Source organism: Hyaena hyaena, unplaced genomic scaffold (genome assembly GCF_003009895.1).
Source record: "Hyaena hyaena isolate Hyena2069 unplaced genomic scaffold, ASM300989v1 scaffold_15, whole genome shotgun sequence".
In the NCBI taxonomy this organism is placed as follows: domain Eukaryota; kingdom Metazoa; phylum Chordata; class Mammalia; order Carnivora; family Hyaenidae; genus Hyaena; species Hyaena hyaena.
The window spans coordinates 3,654,979-3,673,621 of record NW_024080647.1 but is presented as its reverse complement, the minus strand read 5'-3'; the positions used below and the strand labels follow the sequence as shown (position 1 = coordinate 3,673,621).

General features: G+C 37.2%; 1 protein-coding gene across 4 annotated transcripts in view; it reads right to left on the bottom strand.

Moving 5' to 3' along the window:
• The window catches only part of DENND4A (DENN domain containing 4A), a 134,270-nt gene that overhangs the window by 91,166 nt on the left and 24,461 nt on the right, over positions 1-18,643 (bottom strand). For all 4 annotated transcript variants that reach the window (XM_039219145.1, XM_039219153.1, XM_039219160.1 and 1 more), the window contains exons 2-3: positions 16,381-16,459; positions 5,988-6,320 (exon numbers count right to left, since the gene is read on the bottom strand). In XM_039219145.1, coding sequence (XP_039075076.1) covers positions 5,988-6,298 — 311 coding nt within the window. In that variant the 5' untranslated portion in view covers positions 6,299-6,320; positions 16,381-16,459. The remainder of the gene's footprint in view (positions 1-5,987; positions 6,321-16,380; positions 16,460-18,643) is intronic.

Sequence of the window (18,643 nt, the reverse complement as noted above, 5' to 3'; positions counted from 1 at the left end):
TCTAGTTGATCTATCCATTGCTGTAAGTGGAGTATTAAAGTCCCCTGCTATTAGCACATTCTTATCGATAAGAATGTTTCTGTTTGTGATTAGTTGTTTTATATATTTAGGTGCTTCCATATTTGGTGCATATACAATTGTAATTGTTGGCTCCTCCGGATGGATATACCCTGTAATTATTATATAATGCCCTTTTTCATCCCTTGTTACTATCTTTAATTTAAAGTCCAGTTTGTCTCATGTAAGTATAGCTACTCCAGCTTTCTTTTCACTTCCAGTAGCATGATAGATATTTCTCCATCCCCTTACTTTCAATCTGAAGGTGTCCTCCAGTCTAAAATGAGTTTCCTGTAGACAGCAAATAGATGGATTTTTTTTTTTTTTAATCCATTCTGCTACCCTGTCTTTTGATTGGGGCATTTAGTCCATTTACATTCAGTTTTATTACTGAAAAATATGGGTTTAGTATCATCGTGTCCTTTGTGGAATTTATGCTTGTGGCAGTGTCTCTGTATCTTGAGTTCCTTGCAACATTTCCCTCAGAGAGTCCCCCTCAAGATTTCTTGTAGAGCTGGTTTCGTGGTGACAAATTCTTTCAATTTTTGTTTACTTGGAAAGACTGTTATCTCTCCTTCTATTCTGAATGACAGGCTTGCTGGATAGAGGATTCTTGGCTGCATATTTTTTCTGTTCATCACATTGAAGATCTCTTGCCATTCCTTTCTGGCCTGCCAAGTTTCAGTAGACAGGCCTATCACCACTCTGATGGGTTTCCCTTTGTATGTTAGGGCCCTTTTATCCCTAGCTGCTTTCAGAATTCTCTCTTTGTCCTTATATTTAGCCAGTTTCACTATGATATGTCGTGCAGAAGATTGATTCAAGTTACATCTGAGGGGAGTTCTCTGTGCCTCTTGGATTTCAATGTTGGTTTCCTTCCCCAGCTTAGGGAAGTTCTATGCTATAATTTGTTCAAGTACTCCTTCAGTGCCTTTCCCTCTCTCTTCCTCTTCTGGAATTCCTATGATACGGATATTATTCCATTTGATTGTATCGCTGAGGTCTCGAACTCTCCTTTCATGTTCCTGTATCAGTTTTATCTTTTTCTCGGCTTCCTCTTTTTCTATAATTGTGTCTTCTAAATCACTTATTCTCCTTTCTGCCTCTTCAATCTATGCATTGGATGCCTCCATTTTATTCTGCATCTCATTTAGAGCATTTTTTCATTCATCACAACTATTTTTAAGCTCCACAGTCTTTGTAGCAATAGTTTCTCTGATGTCTTCCAATGCCTTTTTCAAGCCCAGCGATTAATTTTATGACTATTGTTCTAAATTCTTGTTCAGTTATTTTGCTTATATCTATTCTGAGCAGTTCTTTAGCTGTCAATTCTTCCTGGAATTTCTTTGGAGGAGAGCTCTTTCGTTTTGTCATTTTGGTTAGCTTTCTATCTCTTGTTAGTTTTAAGAGCTTGTTATGCACTCTGTTTCTGTGAATGTTCCTGTACCAAAGAAGGCTCTTTCACTGTCCAGGGCCTGTCCGTTCAGAAAGTGTTCTTTGAATGGTGTCTCTTGGTCTCTCTTGTTGAGACCTTGGTTATTTATTTTCCTACTCGTAGTGGTATTTGGGACTCTCCACCATGTGTACTTTGGCTTGTTTCTTGAGGTAGCCCTCCGGTCCCTGCTCCTGGCTTCTGCTTGAACTGGTATCTTAAATGAATGGTATGCATCTCTTTTTTGGACTTTGAAGATCCACCAGGTATGACCAAGTTTGCACTGGCTCAGAGTTCAGATGAAAAGACTTGAAGCCCCGTGGCTTGGGTGCCAAATGATGGGGTTTTGGAGTGAGGGTGGGGTTCAGAGCTGATGGCCAAGAAAGAATTCTTGAAGATGTCTTTGGTGTAAAAAGGTGATTTTATTAAAGCATGAGGACAGGACCCGTGGGCAGAAAGAGTTGCCCCTAATCTTTTGAAAAGAAGATCTAACAGCTGGCTTACTTTCCCAAGCCATTTACTAGATACATAAGCTTTAGAAGAAGCAATAGAGTAGCTCTTCTGAAACCAACTTAAAATTACTACAATTCATTCATGAATTAACAGAATACAAATTGATTCTTTTTTTAAAGTAGGCTTCATGCCCAGCATGGAGTCCAACACTGGACTTGAACCGTGACCCTGAGATCATGACCCTGCAATTGTGAGCTGAGATCAAGAGTCAGCCGCTTAACTCACTGAGCCACCCAGGCGCCCCAAAATTGATTTTTAGTGTAACTTTTTGATATCAAACATTAAGTGACAGAATTTTTGAAGTAGAAGAAATTTCAGGAGCTCCTCCAATTAATTCTATCTCCCCTTAGGCATTAGTAAACACGACTATCCACTTTTAGACTTAATATAATAGGAGATGAACCTTTTATAGCCCCTACTAGTAACATTGGTAGGGATATAGATATATTCTCTATTTTTATTTTCTTAAGTTTATTTATTTTGAGAGAGAGAGAAAGCACCTGTGGGGGAGGGCAAGAGTGAAGGAGTGAGAGAAAGAACCCCAAGTAGGCTCCCCACTATCAGTGCAGAGCCCGACATGGGGCTTGAACCCACGAACCATGAGATCATGACCTGGGCTGAAGTCAGGTGCTTAACTGACTGAGCCACCCAGGCACCTCTCTTTCCAATTTTAACTCAAATATTGTAAGTTAAACCTGTGCCTTTTTTGCAATTGAGCAATGAAAACAATAAAGTTAATCTTCATTCCTTATAAACTCTTCATCTATTTTGAAGACATTATTAGAGCTACCTGTAGTTTTCCTTTGGCCTTTTGCTTTCAGTTTTTCAGTGGGAATCTTATTTTTTTACCTTTAAAGTTCTGTTCCTCCTTTGCTCCATGTATATATGAATATATCTATTTTATACATCTTTACATTTATATATTCTCCCTTTGTATATGTAATATATATTATATAATGTATATAATGTCAACTTCTGCAAAGATTTGGGTTCTTTTTAAAAAATATAAACTACATATATATGTAAAAGAGATATATATAAATGTGAAGATATATATATATGTATATATATACACACACAAATATTCATTGTTAAAAAAAATTTTTAATGTTTATTTATTTTTGAGAGAGACAAGAGTGTGAGTGGGGGTGGAGTAGAGAGAGGGGAGGGAGACACAGAATCTGAAGCAGACTCCAGGCTCTGAGCTGCCAGCACAGAGCCCAACACGGGGCTCAACCTCATGAACCATGAGATCATGACATGAACTGAAATCAGAGGCTTAACCGACTGAGGCACCCAGGTGCCCTAAATACTCATCTTTTAAAAAGAGCCCCAATTGGGGCGCCTGGGTGGCTTAGTCGGTTAAGCGTCCAACTTTTGCTTAGGTCACGATCTCGAGGTTCGTGGGTTCGAGTCCCGCGTCGGGCTCTGTGCTGACCGCCAGCTATTTCAGAGTCTGTATCTCCCTCTCTCTCTGACCCTCCCCTGCTCACACGGTCTCTCTCTCCCTCTCTCTCTGACCCTCCCCTGCTCACACGGTCTCTCTCTCTCCTAGAAATAAAAAAAAAAAAAAAAAAAANTCTCCCTCTCTCTCTGACCCTCCCCTGCTCACACGGTCTCTCTCTCTCCTAGAAATAAAAAAAAAAAAAAAAAAAAAGAGCTCCAATCTCACTTGTTGGGATGAGCACTGGGTGTTATATGGAAACCAACTTGACAATAAACTATTTGTAAAAAATAAAAAAAATAAAAAGAGCCCCAATCTTTGCAAAAATTGATGAGCTGATCCTAAAATTCATATGAAAACTCAAGGGATCTAGAATGGCCAAAACAATCTTGAAAAAGAACATAGCTGGAAGATTCATACTTCCAATCTAAAAACTTAATCAAAACTATGTACTGGCACAAATACAGATATGCTGACAAATAAAATAGAATTGCAAGTCCAGAAATAAACCCATACATCTATGGCCTATTAGTTTCTGAAAATGGGGAAAGAATCACCTCCTCAACAGATGGTGCTAGGACAACTGGATATCCATAAGCAAAATACTGAGGCCGATCTCTTCCTCAACCATATACAATAACTGAGTGAAAACAGACCAAAGATTGAAATATAAAGTCTAAATGTATACAACTCTTAGACAAAAACTTAGATGTAAATCCTCATGACTTAGAATTAGTAAAAGCCTTCTTAAACAGGATGCCAAAACACAAGCAACCAAAGAAAAAATAGGCAAATCAGATTTGATCAAAATTAAAAGCTTTTGGGGCGCCTGGTGGCTCAGTCAGTTAAGCCTCTGACTTCGGCTCAAGTCATGATTTCACAGTTTGTGGGTTCAAGCCCTGTGTCAGGCTCTGTGCTGACAGCTAGCTCAAAGCCTGGAGCCTGCTTCAGATTCTGCATCTCCCTCTCTCTCTGACTCTCCTCTGCTCACGCTCTCTCTCTATCAGAAAAAAAAAAAAAAAAAACATTAAAAAGAAAAGAAATTATTATAAAATTAAAAACTTTTCAGCTTCAAAAGATACTATAAAGAAAGTGAAAAGACAACCCACAGAATGGGAGAAAATATTTGTAAATTATATATCTGATAAGGGACTTGTATCTAGAATATGTAAAAGACTCTCAAAGCTCAAGAATAAAAAGATAAGCCAATTAAAAAATGGGTAAAGGACTCTAAACAGATATTTCTCAAAGGATTTACAGGTGGCCAATAAGTATGTGAAAAAATGCTCAACATTATTAGCCATCAAGTGAATGCAAATCAAGACTACAATGAGGTACCACTAGGAAAGCCACAATCAAAACGACAATACAAAATGTTGGGTAGGATGTGGACACACTGGAACCTTCGTACACTGCCAGTGGGAATGCAAAGTAGTGTAGCTTTTTGGGAAGACAGTTGGCAGTTCCTAAAAAGATTAAACAGAGTTATCAAATGACCCAGCAATTGTACTCTTAAGTATATATAAGGGAAATGAAAACATATGTCCATATAAAAATGTATATATGATTATTTCCAGCAGCATTATTCATATTAACCAAAAAGTGGGAATAACCCACATGTCCATCAAACTGATGAATAAATTATGAAAACAAACAATTTATGGTGCATCCATAAATGGAACATTAGTCAGCCATGTAAGGGAATGAAGTACTAACACATACTACAACATGAATAAACCTAGAAAACATAATGCTAAGTGAAAGAAGCCAGGCACAAAAAGTATTATTTTTTTTGCCTCAGAATATGATTCCATTTATATAAAATGTCCAGAGTAGGCAAATCCACAGAGACAGAAAGGAGAATAAGCATTGCCTTCAGCTGAGGGGATTAGGCAGCATGGGACAGCAGCTAAAATGAGTACAGGATTTCTCTCTAGAGCATAATAAAAATGTTCTGAAATTTACTGTGGTGATGGTTGCACAACTCTATAAACTATACTAAAAACTACTGGATTGTACAATTTAAATCAGTAAATGTCATGGTATATGTATGAATTCTATCTCCGTAAAACTGTTATGGGGGAAAGAAGCCCTAAGTTCAGTATCATATCCTAAGTAGAGCACTAATTTACCTCAAGATCCTTGTTTGAAGCTTACAGACTTAAGCATCCACCTACAGTGATCATTACAACTGATGCTCAAAAGCCATCCTTTTCTAGTATTTTTAAAATGATTAAAATGTTTACGGTCAGGACAAACACTAGTTTTCTGGTACTTTACTGTAGAAGTTTCAAAGTCTCTCCCCTACCTTTGACAGAAAGAAACTCTGGGAAGATGAAAGTACTGGGAACCTGCAGAACAAAGGGACACTCATATGGTATAAGGAACACAGAAAGAGAACACAAGATTCTAAACATGTCCCTATTTTTCTAAAGCTGCCACATCCTTATTAATGAATGAATTGAACAGTGAACTTCAAAATCTATAAGGAATATTATTTGGATCAATAACAATTCTTTAAAAAATAAATAAATACCTTACCCCAGATCTGTAAGTGGAGGTTTATCTCTTCCTCTTCTGTAGCAAAGGTAAATCTGTGGCCCCACAAGACTTCCATTATTGAGATCAGCTGACAATCCAGTTGGAGTAACATCAATACATATATAATCCCGTGGCACTTCCTCCCCAAGAGATTTAATAATAACTGCAACATCTGTGATAGGTTCTTTTGGTTTAGCTACTTTATGACAGGCATCATTGAAGTGAATTTCTTCTTCCAGAGGCTTTGAAACATCAGTTAATCCTGCTACAACAAAGTAGTCAGCAACACGAGGCCCCTTATCTTCAATCATCTTCCATTACAGAAGGTTACATCTAAAAAGAAAGTGAAAGACTAATATTCTCTAATAAATAAATAAACAGAAGTGGTTTGTGTGTAAATAAAAATGGAAAACTATAAAAAGAACACTACTTCCCTGATAAACACAGTACTGTTTTACATTTCATTTTAATATGTAAAATATGTGACCTCTTTAAAAAAGAGGAATGGATTTGGCACTATTTTCTGAATATAAAGAATTTCTGAATACATGAATTTCCATTTTTAACAACGTGGAAGCCTGGATTACCTAATTAGACAGTACAAACAACAAAACACATCCTTGTAAATACATAGACTAACCTGTGAAAATGAAATCCCCAGGGCCCCAAAACACTGAGAAAACCAAAGACCAGAGCGCAGTGTATAAGCTGATAATGGGTGGGGGAAGTGTGCTGATCTCCTCTCCTCAGTAGTCAAGGGGTTTGTGTTTTAAAAGGTATTACAGGGACAGAAGATAAGGCTTTAGGACCACTTAAGATAGGGATTTAGAACTGAAACATCTGCATAAAGCCAAGAGTCTCAAAGGACTATATCCCCAGTTAGAGTGGATTTAAAAAATTCATCCGCTGGTACAGTGAGATGGGCCCAGCTTTTGCAGGGGAGGAGGTAAAAAGTCTTCTATGTGAATGTATAACAACAGGCCTACTCATACTTGGATATGAAGTCCATCTCCATGGACCCAAGAAGCTCCAAACAGATACTAACAATAACTGTGTTCCCAGGCTAGTGGTACCCCAGGGGAAGCAAATACAAAACAGTTCTAGTAGGGAACACTCTAAACCCAGGTTTTCCACAGATAAAGCCCAGCTGAAGATGACCTCCTATTCTAAAACTATAAAAACATACAAAGAAAAATCCACACTGAATGAGTCTAAGCAGATACAACAAACAGAGGAAGTTCAAATAATAAAAGTACGGCAGAGATGTCAACAGTAATGCATGCTTATAACAAATTCAAAGAAAAAAATACGCAAAGTAAAATCTCATTATGTGTTTGCAAACACTTTAATAGCAAAATCTCCTTCAGGTGTCATTTAAACCTTGTTTGTGTCTTTAACTAGGAGAATACACTCCCCAGAGTACTGTCATTGCTTATATAACACTTATAAGAAAAAAGTTTAATATACAGAGCAGATATTTTCCAACATACATCTCATGTTAAACTAGGTTCCAATAAATGCAAAGAAAGGATTCCATGTTCAAATAAATTAGGTATATACACTTCATGTTTCTTTCATATATTTATAATAAAATATATAAAAATATTTATGCCTCAGGAGTCCTCTGCTTATTAACTTTGCTTAGCCCAGGATTTCCCAAATCTACTTGAACAACTGGGAACCCTATTTTCCCACTTAAAAACTAGAAAAAAAACCTCAAAACATGCTTTAGAAAGTGCTACATAACTTCCCTTTGTAGATTTTAAAATAACTGAGGACAATTTATAATGGAGTATATTTGTTTACAATATAATTATCACCATTTTCATCAGAATCCCAAAACTTACCAAATTTCCTTTATTGCTAATGCAATGAGTTTTTGGAATTCATGCCACATTTCTTGGAATCGGTATCCATTGCTCAAATACACTCTGTAAATATTCTCACTGTTTGCTTAGAAAACAAACCTAAAGAAGGATCAAATGTTCCTACTTCCTTTATTTATATGTATATGATTCCTATGTAGCGATTCCCTTACACATTAAGATTTCTGCACAAAATAAAGGGCTTAAACTTCAGAAATAGCTCCTGGCCTGACAGTAAAGAGGAAGTAATAACTTGTCTCCTGAGAAGATTCTGTTAAACACTGAGTAGTCCCTGTCAGCTCACTACATGTAACAGGTGCTCCATGAAAAACAAGTAGTTTTACCCAGTTGATCATCTATCCATTTCTAAAAATTTTTTAATGTTTTTTAAAAATTTATTTCTGAGAGAGAGAGAGAGAGAGAGACAGCATGATCAGGGAAGGGTCAGAGAGAGAGGGAGACACAGAATCAGAAGAAAGGCTCCAGGCTCTGAGCTAGCTGTCAGCACAGAGCCCAATGTGGGGCTCGAACCCACAAACTATGAGATCATGACCTGAGCCGAAGTCAGATGCTTAACCGACTGAACCACCCAGGCGCCCCCTATCTATTTCTAAAATGAAGGACAAAAGCATCTTTTTTAAAAAAGCACTTTCGTATTAAACCTTTTTTTTCATTTCATTAGTCTTTGAAAATATTTTTTTAAATATTTTATTTATTTTTGAGAGAGTGATAGAGACAGCATGAGCAGGGGAGGGTCAGAGAGAGAGGGAGACACAGAATCCGAAGCAGGCTCCAGGCTCTGAGCTAGCTGTCAGCACAGAGCCCGATGCAGGGCTCGAACCCACGAACCGTGAGATCATGACCGAAGCTGAAGTCAGACGCTTAACTGACTGAGCCACCCAGGTGCCCCTGAAAATATTTTTTAATGACTGCAAAGTATTAAATTTTTTTAACATTTATTTATTTTTGAGAGACAGAGAGAACATGACGGGGAGAGTGGCAGAGAGAGAGGAAGACACAGAATCTGAAGCAGGCTCCAGGCTTTGAGCTGTCAGCATAGAGCCTGACATGGGGCTTGAACTCACAAGCTGTGAGATCATGATGTGGGCTGAAACTGGATGCTTAACCGACTGAGCCACCCAGGTGCCCCTGCATAGTATTTCTTTTTTAATGAATATAACATTATTTAGCTATTTCCTTATTGTTGATCACTTTTACTTCTACTTACTTTGCTAATATTTTTAAAAGCTATGATGAATAATCTTGAAAATAAACCTCTGACTACAATTCTTTTTTTTTTTTTTTTAAGAGAGGGAGGGCACAAGTGAACAAGGGGCAGAGAGAGAGAGAGAGAGAGAGGGAGAGAGAGAATCCCAGAAGGGACAGAAGAGAGGGAGTAGGAGAAAGATTGAGGGAGAGAGAAAGGGGCGAGGCTCACCCAAAGAGGGGCTTGTGTTTTTAGCTGAAGTGGGGCTCGAGTTTATGAACCTTGAGATTATGACCTTAGCCAAAATCAGATGCTTAATGACTGAGCCAACCAGGCACCCTGGCTACAACTCTTAATATTTCTTCAGAATAAATTTATTAAAGTAGAATTGCTAGTCAAAAGTTACATAACCAAGCCTCTATATATGTTTATTTGCTTTTATGTGTGCATGAATTTTAAGCTATAAGCTCATGATAGATACAAATATTAAAAATACCTTGGTAAAACACCTTCCTTTCATTATAATGAAGACATTTAAATACTCTCCATTTCCCTAGACTCTAACGTCATGTTATTTAAGTTGTTTTTTTTTTTTTTTTAAAGTAATCTCTACACCCAACATGGGCCTTGAACTCATGACTCCAAGATCAAGCAAGTCGCATGCTCTTCCAATTGAGCCAGCCAGGTACCCTTCTTTGTGTTATTTAAACTAAAGCATAGAGTCACTATGGCATACTATATAGTTTTATGTATTGCTATGCGGAAAGAAGGGAAAGAGAATGAGAACAGTACTATCATGAAAACGTACATATATTTAATAAGTTCTTTTGAAAGCTACTACCTTAGATGTTGGAAATAAAAACAGCTATTATACTAATAAGCAGATATGTGAGAGAAATTTGTATCAAAACATCATTTTGTTACATCTTCCTGACTCACAAATTTTAATGATTTGAACTCATTCACTGACTACAGTTAACTACTAAAGGGGAACAAATTCTTCTTCATCAATACATATAAGAAAATAATCAACTTTAAGTGGTGATAAAATCCTCTTACATTTATTAACAGAAAAGAAAATGATGTATCCCTCCAGTTCTCTTGCCTTGATGTTGTTTTCCATTTACTTATTTGGGGAAAGTGGATAGGAAGGGAAAAAATATTTTAAGGCACTGCTGACCAAGTAGATAATGCCAAGAACAGTTGGCAATATTACAGGTGACTTCTTACAAGATCTAAATGCGTTTTAATTCACTCAAAAAAAGAAGTCTATAAAGTCTACAATATTTAAAACGCACCTCTACTTTTTATTTTAAATCAACTGCTATCAAAGTAAGTTCGAGGTTTTGAACCTAGAGGGAAGGCATTGTTAAAAATTACAATGCAAAGAAAATACTGAAAATCTTTAATGTAGAAGTGAACAACAGTATTTTCTTTACTTCTATTTGACAGAGGATAAGCAGGGGAAGGGCAGAGAAAGAGGGAAACACAGAATCCAAAGCAGGCTCCAGGCTCCAAGCTGTCAGCACAGAGTCCGACATGGGGCTCGAACCCACGAACTGGGAGATCAGATCTGAGCTGAAGTTGGATGCTTAACTGACTGAGTCACTCAAGTATCCCACAACAGTATTTTCTGACAATTCCATTTAGGCAAGAGACTTCCACTGGTATGTAAAAATTACAATCCTCATGAAAAATACTACATACATATTAAGACAAAATGCCTTGTGTTGCCAAGAACTACCCATAGTTCCTTGGGTAGTTCCCAAAAGCATTCCTAGTTACACACAAAACTTGGACTTTTAGTGTAGTACATGAGAGCAAAATCCTCCCAAACAATTAGAAGGCACATAGGTAAGTTCCTTTTCTTTTTTTCCCTCTGTAGGTAAATGTCTTTAAATGCATTTAAATTGGGAGCCACACAAAATAAGCAATTGATCTAACAGTTCTGTAAATAATCACAGTAATGGAAAAACCCTGATATAACTTTACTCAAGCTGGAGTAATGATAATACTATGTCATTAACCAATCATTGTTTTATAATTCTTCTTTGTTCAACATGATATAGGTAGCTTAAGGAGTTAGTTTATAAAATGTTTATAGCCATCCTCTTAAAATTTCAGATACCTGCTCATCTAGTATTTCAGTTAAATGTACATCTATTTTCTTTGAGAACAGCAAACAAGAAGGATGTGCTCTCTATTCCTAAAAGGTATATGAGAACTAAATTAAGAAATCATTATTATAAGAAAGCTCTTACCCATTCAGCAATGGGTAATGGAGCAATTCAGTAATGAGGACTGGTTTGTTTTTCTCCCTTTATTATTATTATTTTTTAATGTTTATTTATTTTTGAGAGAGAAAGGCAGAGTGCAATCAGGGGAGGGGCAGAGAGAGAGGGAGACAGAATCCGAAGCAGGCTCCAGGCTCCGAGCTGTCAGCACAGGACTCGAACTCACAGGGCTTGAACTCCAGACGCCTAACCGAGCCACCCAGGTGTCCCTGTTTTCCTCCCTTTAAATATCTACCCAATCAATTCAGGTTCTTTTTTATTTCTTCTATCACTCCAGTAGGTCAAAGTGGTTAAGCATTTGCTACCTAGGCTAACTCTGAGGACAAGAAAATATAAGAGTGGAAATCATGGATAATATTTTATTTATTGTTTATTTATTTAATATTTTATTTATTTCTGAGAGAGAGACAGCATAAACACGGGAGGCTCAGAGAGAGAGGGAGACACAGAATCTTAAAGAGGTTCCAGGCTCTGAGCTAGCTGTCGGCACAGAGCCCAACGTGGGGCTCGAACCCATGAACCGTGAGATCATGATCTGAGCTGAAGTCGGATGCTTAACTGACTGAGCCACCCAGGTGCCCCAGGGGATAATATTTTAAAGATATATGAAAAACAAAAAAGATGAGCATGGTTTTGCAAAATTATAAACAATTACTGAAATGGCAAAAGGAACAAAAGTCTTTCAGATAAGGAATGATAAATATTCACAAACTCAAGACTTACATATGAAAATGGTCAATAACACAATGGACCAATTCAACTACCCCTCACTACAGTTCATTTACATAAATAAGCTAGAAGCAACTTTCTTTTTTTTTTTTAAAGTAATTCCACAATTAAGGATGTATTCTAGCTCATCCTTTCTTATATTACCAAAACCAGAGACCCTCATTTCCATCGTTCCTAATTCATCTCTCATTTTTCTTCCAACGATGGTAACCTATCTGCTGTGTTACAAATTTAGTTTTGCTCCTTCCTCTTTGACAAACACTATTTCCTCTTTCTGGTTGATACATATTCATCATATTTGTTTATGAACTTAAGTTTATTTGGATTTTCATTTAAACTTTATGAACTGTACAAAATAACTGAAAGGAAAAGAAATTGAACAATTCCATTCATAATAATAATTCTGGTTTATATTTGACAATGTTTCCTAGCTTTCTTTCAGAACAGAAAACATCCTCTTTTCTTAACGTTTAATTATTTTTGAGAGACAAAGACCGTGTGTGTGCAAGTGGGGGAGGGGCAGGGAGCTAGCGGGACAGAGGATCCGAAGTGAGCTCTGCACTGACAGCAGTGAGCCTGAAGCAGGACTCAAACTCATCAGCTGTGAGATCATGACCTGAGCCAAAGTCAGATGCTCAACCGACCGAGTGACCCAGGTATCCCCAAAAAAACATCCTTCAAACCCTTATGTATAATTACAATATAGACTATCAATATTTGTATAGTTATTTAATAAGTATTTTTCTAAATTGCTACAATCTTCATAATTATATTAAGGGGCTATATAATATCCCATCAAATAGAACTATACACTGTAACTACTACCCCATTTTTACATTCCCAGCCAGTATTTAAAGTAGGACAGGCAGGTGCTTAAAAAAGTTATTTGTGCAAACTAATGCAGCCATTCAGGAAAACAGTATGAAGGTTCCTCAAAAAATTAGAAACAGAACTACCCTATGACCCAGCAATTGCACTACTAGGTATTTACACAAAGGATACAAAAATGCTGATTCGAAGAGGCACATGCACCCCAATGTTTATACAAGTGCTATCAACAATAGCCAAATTATAGTTTGTCTTTTTTTTTAATGTTTTATTTATTTTAGAAAGAGAGAGAGTAGGGGAGGGTCAGAAAGAGACATAAACACAGAATCTGAAGCAGGCTCCAGCCTCTGAGCTAGCTGTTAGCACAGAGCCCGACGTGGGGCTCAAACCCACAAACTGTGAGACCATGGCCTGAGCTGAAGTCAGATGCTTATCCAACTGAGCCACCCAGGTGCCCCAACAATAGCCAAATTATAGAAAGAGTTCAAATGTCCATTGACTGATGAATGGATAAAGAAGATGTGATATATATATATAGACATATATGTGATATATATATTGATATATATGTGATATATATATATATTGCATATATGTATGCAATGGAATACTACTTGGTGATGAAAAGAATGAAATCTTGCCATTTGCAACTATGTGGACAGAACTAGAGCGTATTATGCTAAGTGAAATAAGTCAGAGAAAGACAATGTTATATGATTTCACTCATATGTGTAGTTTGAGAAACACAACAGATGAATATAGGGGAAGGAAAGGAAAAATAAGATAAAAACAGAGAGGAGGCAAACCATACTAGACTCTTAAACACAGAGAACAAACTGAGGGTTGTTGTAGGGGAGGTGGATGGGGTGGTGGGTTTAAATGGGTGATGGGCATGAAGGAGGGCACTTTTTGGGATGAACACTGGGTGTTATATGTAAGACATAAATCACTGGGTTCTACTCAAGCCAAGACTACACTGTATGTTATCTAACTTGAATTTAAATTAAAAAAAGAACTTATGTAAAAAGTTAACCCAAATTAAAAGACAAAACTTGGAGAAATACATGAAAAAAATATTTAAGCTAGATGAGTGAATAGTTCACTTTAAAACCCTCAAGCAGGGGCACCTGTGTGGCTCAGTTGGTTGAGCCTCCAAATCTAGATTTGGACTCAGGTCATGATCCCAGCGTCACGGGATAGAGCTCTGGGTCAGGCTCTGTGCTAAGCCTGGAGCCTGATTAAGATTTTCTCTCTCTCCCTCTGCCCCTCCCCCCGGCCTGCACACTCATACACACTTTTTCTCTAAAATAAAAACAATATAAAAAAATAAAAATAAAAAAATAAATCCCTGAAGCGTGTTATACTAAATGTAAGATCTTTTTTCTATAATTCAGAATCAACTTTCTGAACCTCGATACCTTAAATATTGCCTGTAGTTGCTGAATGTAGAACAGACATAGATAATGTAGACGATTTGAATCTAGTAACCAATAACCAAAACCAACAGGGCCTTAAGTAAAATCAGAAGTTTACCAAGTAAGTGTTTCATTAATTCATTCATGATATTTTCGTAAGTACTTATTCAGATCTGACACTATTCTAGAAGCTGGTGATAGACAACACTGATGAAAGCAATAGCCTCTGCCTTCAAGGAGTTTCCTAATTCTACTTTTCCACATCTCTTCCTATACTTTTTCTTTCTTTCTATACTTTCATTCTACCTCTCGCCATCTTTTCTCCTATTGCACTTCCAGATTTCAAGTGCTGGCCTTCAACCTGCCCAAAGTTTCTGTACGATTTCCGCCCCTAAAGTCCCATGGATAGACATGTGCCTTACTTCATTGTCCCTTCCCCCCATCTCCTTGAAAACTGGCACTCCTTCAGTATCAGCACTGTATGGAAATTTTGAAAGAAAAGAAACCTTATTTGTGCATTTAACAACAGAGTGACTTTCTTGTTTTTCCTTTTTTTCTTTAATTTTTTTATGTCTTTACTTTATTTTGAGAGACAGAGACAGAGAGTAAGTGGCAGAGGGGCAGAGAGAGAAGGAAACACAGAATCTGAAGCAGGCTCCAGGCTCTGAGCTGCTAGTACAGAGCCTGACGTGGGGCTTGAACCCATAGACTATGAGATCATGACCTGAGCCAAAGTCAGCCGCTTAACCAACTGAGCCACCCAGGCGCCCCTTGTTTTTCTTTTTTTAAAATTTTTTATTTGAGAGAAAGAGAGCTCGCACAAGACAGGAGAGGGGCAGAGGAAGAGAGAGAATCTTAAGCAGGCTCCACACTCAACGTGGAGCCCAATGCAAGGCTTGATTCGAGGACCCTGCGATCATGACCTAAGCTGAAATCAAGAGTCAGATGCTCAACTGAGTGAGCCATCCAGGCGCCTCACATGTGATTTTTAAATTTTTTTAATGTTTTATTTATTTCTCAGAGAGAGAGAGACAGCATAATCAGGGGTGGGTCAGAAAAAGAGGGAGACACAGAATCTGAAACAGGCTCCAAGCTCTGAGCTGGCTGTGAGCACACAGCCTGACGTGGGGCTTGAACCCACGAACCGTGAGATCATGACCTGAGCCGAAGTCGGATGCTTAACTGACTGAGCCACCCAGGTGCCCCCAAATGTGACTTTTTAAAAACAGGCTTTTTAGGGGTGCCTGGGTGGCTCAGTCAGTTGAGTGTCTAACCTTGGCTCAGGTCATGATCTCATGGTTTCAGTTCGAGCCCTGCATCGGACTTGCTGCTATCAGTGCAAAGCCTGCTTCAGAACCTCCATCTCTCTCTCTCTCTCTGTCCCTCCCCTGCTGTGCTCTCTATCAAAAATAAACCTTTTTTAAAAATGCCTTTCAAACAATAAATAAAAATAAGCGTTTTAACTCAAGTTAACGGACTATGTGGGGTAAATTTCTTGAGCAAAGCAGGTTTACTTGTCTCTTAGTCTAATCTGGAGCCACCTTCTCTCTCAATATCTATTCCCAAGCAAAAACCAACAGACACACACAAAAAAATCAAAACAAAACTATGTAATTTGAGAGCTCCCTTTTGGACAATTACTAACCTTTGATTTATTACAAAAACAACAAAAAAACTAAGCTGGGAATAATAGACTTTTAGAGGGGAAATGGTCTTATTACTTATCCTAGTCTAATCAATCATTTTATAGCCAAAGAAACTAAAACACAGAAGGTGGTTCACCTAAGGATACCTAGCTAGTTAGCGGCAAACAAGGCAAGAACTCTTTAATCCAGTATTCTTTACTTGAGGATGAGGACTCCAATAATAGTAATAGTGACCCAGAGCACCTTAAGACATCTTTCAATAAGGTATTTTGTATCACTTGTTATTCATCATCATTATGTGGTGAATATATGCCAAATTCTGTTAAGTGACTAGTAAATTAACTTTTCAGTCTTTAACACAGAAAACAGCTAATAGAAACAAATCAAATGAAAAAACAATCCTACTTACACATTACTGAAGGCCTTTCTCTGAAAATGATGCCAGATCTCAATTTGTGAATTCTGCAAGCCTCACAGTTTGAGAAAGACTGTATTGAAAAGAATAAAAATTGAACTTACATTAATCCCAATGAAGTATTTCTCCCTAAGATGCCCATGGATAACTAAAGTTCTGTTAATAATGGTAATTTTTGAAGAAAATGATTGCATATATTGTTTTCATATGCTTAAGAACTAATAAGTAATTTTCAAACACCAGCTCTTCCATAAGCACCCTTGAGTCAAGAATAGCAACACACTTTATAAAAAAAAAGGGAGGAGGTGGCTCAGTTGCTTAAGCATCCAACTTCGACTCAGGTCATGACCTCACACTTGGTGAGATTGAGCCCTGCATTGAGCTCTGTGCTGACAGCATGGATCCTGGAGCCTGCTTCAGATTCTATGTTCCCTCCTCTCTCTCTCTGACCCTCCTCTGCTCACCCTGTCTCTCTCTCCCTCTCTCCAAAATAAATAAAAACATTAAAAAAATTTTTTTAAAAAGGGCAGATAATGACAAAATAAAGAATAAATAATGGCACAAAAGAGTAAAGGTGGCACAAAACAGGAGCAAGGAGTATAAGAATGAAAAAAATGCCTATTTCTGGGGCATAATGTATAATATTTCATTCCTACAATAAAATATACATATTCAAGACAATTTAAATATAGATGCAAGTAACTTCCATCTATGTAACAAGTTTCAAAGAAGTCAATACTTGAAAGTATTTTCCCTTTATTACAGATTTTCAAGCTTTTTTTTTTTGGTTGTTGTTTTGTTTTTTATTTTGTGAGAGAGAGAGTGTTAAGGAGGGGCAGCAAGAGGGAGAGAGAAAATCCCAAGTAGGCTCTGCACTACCAGTGCAGAGCCCAATGCAGGGCTCAAACTCACAAACCTCAGCCGAAATCAAGAGTCAGATGCTTAACCAATGAAGCCGCCCAGGTGCACCTGTTTTCTTAATTTCTCTAATAGTTCATTATTAGTGTATGGAAACACAACAGATTTGTTCTATTTACTTTGTATTTTGCAACCTTACTGAATTCATCCCCAGTACGATATGTCAATGAACTTCCTGCAACTATACATGTTAAATTATCTTTCAGCACAGACTCCTATACATTGCTATTATTTTTAATGAAACCTTTTATTTTCAGATAATTATAGATTTACATTCAGTTGAAAGAATTCATAAAAATCTGGTATATCTTTTATTAAGTTTCTCCCAATGATAATATCTTACAAAACTATAGGACAATATCACACAGTTGGGATACTGCATTTATGAATTCACTTATCTTATTTTGACTTCCTCAGTTTTACTTGTAATCGTGTGTGTTTGTGTGCATATACATAGTTCTATGCAGTTTTATCACATCTGCAGCTTCATCTATTACCACACGCAGTCAAGACTCAGAAAAGTTCTATTATAAGGATTCCTAGTGTTGACCTTTCATAAGTATGCCTACCTTCCTCCCACTCCCCTCAACCACCATCCCTAATTCCTGTGCAGTGGTATATATATATATATTTTTTTTTTTACCAGAGAGCACATATATAGCCTATAAAAGGAAAAGATAATGTCTCCAAAAGCAATACCCCCTTACCAAGTAGGTGCAGAAACAACCCAAAGAAAACATGTAAGTATATATGGTGTAGAAGAGATATATGTGTGAGTCACATTTACTTAGCCATCTGGCACATTATATTTGAACATAATTATACAAACATATAAATGCACAGACATAATGAACAAACACTAAAATATAAGAAAGAGTGATTATCTACTAACACACAACAAGGACCAATCTCCTTAGTTCTAAGATAAAATTTCCTATTATGGATAAATTGAGAATTGAGTGGACAATATAAAACAGTGCCAAAGAACAACTACAATGGAGATTACTGGACGTGTCACAACATAAAAAGAAATCTTTTACTGTGTTCAGGGGGCAACCCTGCCCCTTACCCAGAAATTAGGTTGGAATTAAGTAGCTGGTATTCCCTTGGGAATGTGGATCTGGTTGGGACAGAATAGGAAGAGACTAGAAATTATTAAGTGTTAATGTCCAGATACCTGTTGTCTCTCCAGACAGACTATAAACAATTCAAAGGCAGGAACCTTGTCTTTTATTTCTTTTATTCTCTCATAAATTATAGCAGTTATAAACACATGATAGGTGTGTAATATTTATTAAATGAATGAGGTCAGCACAGTAGGAAAAAAAACAGGAAAGTT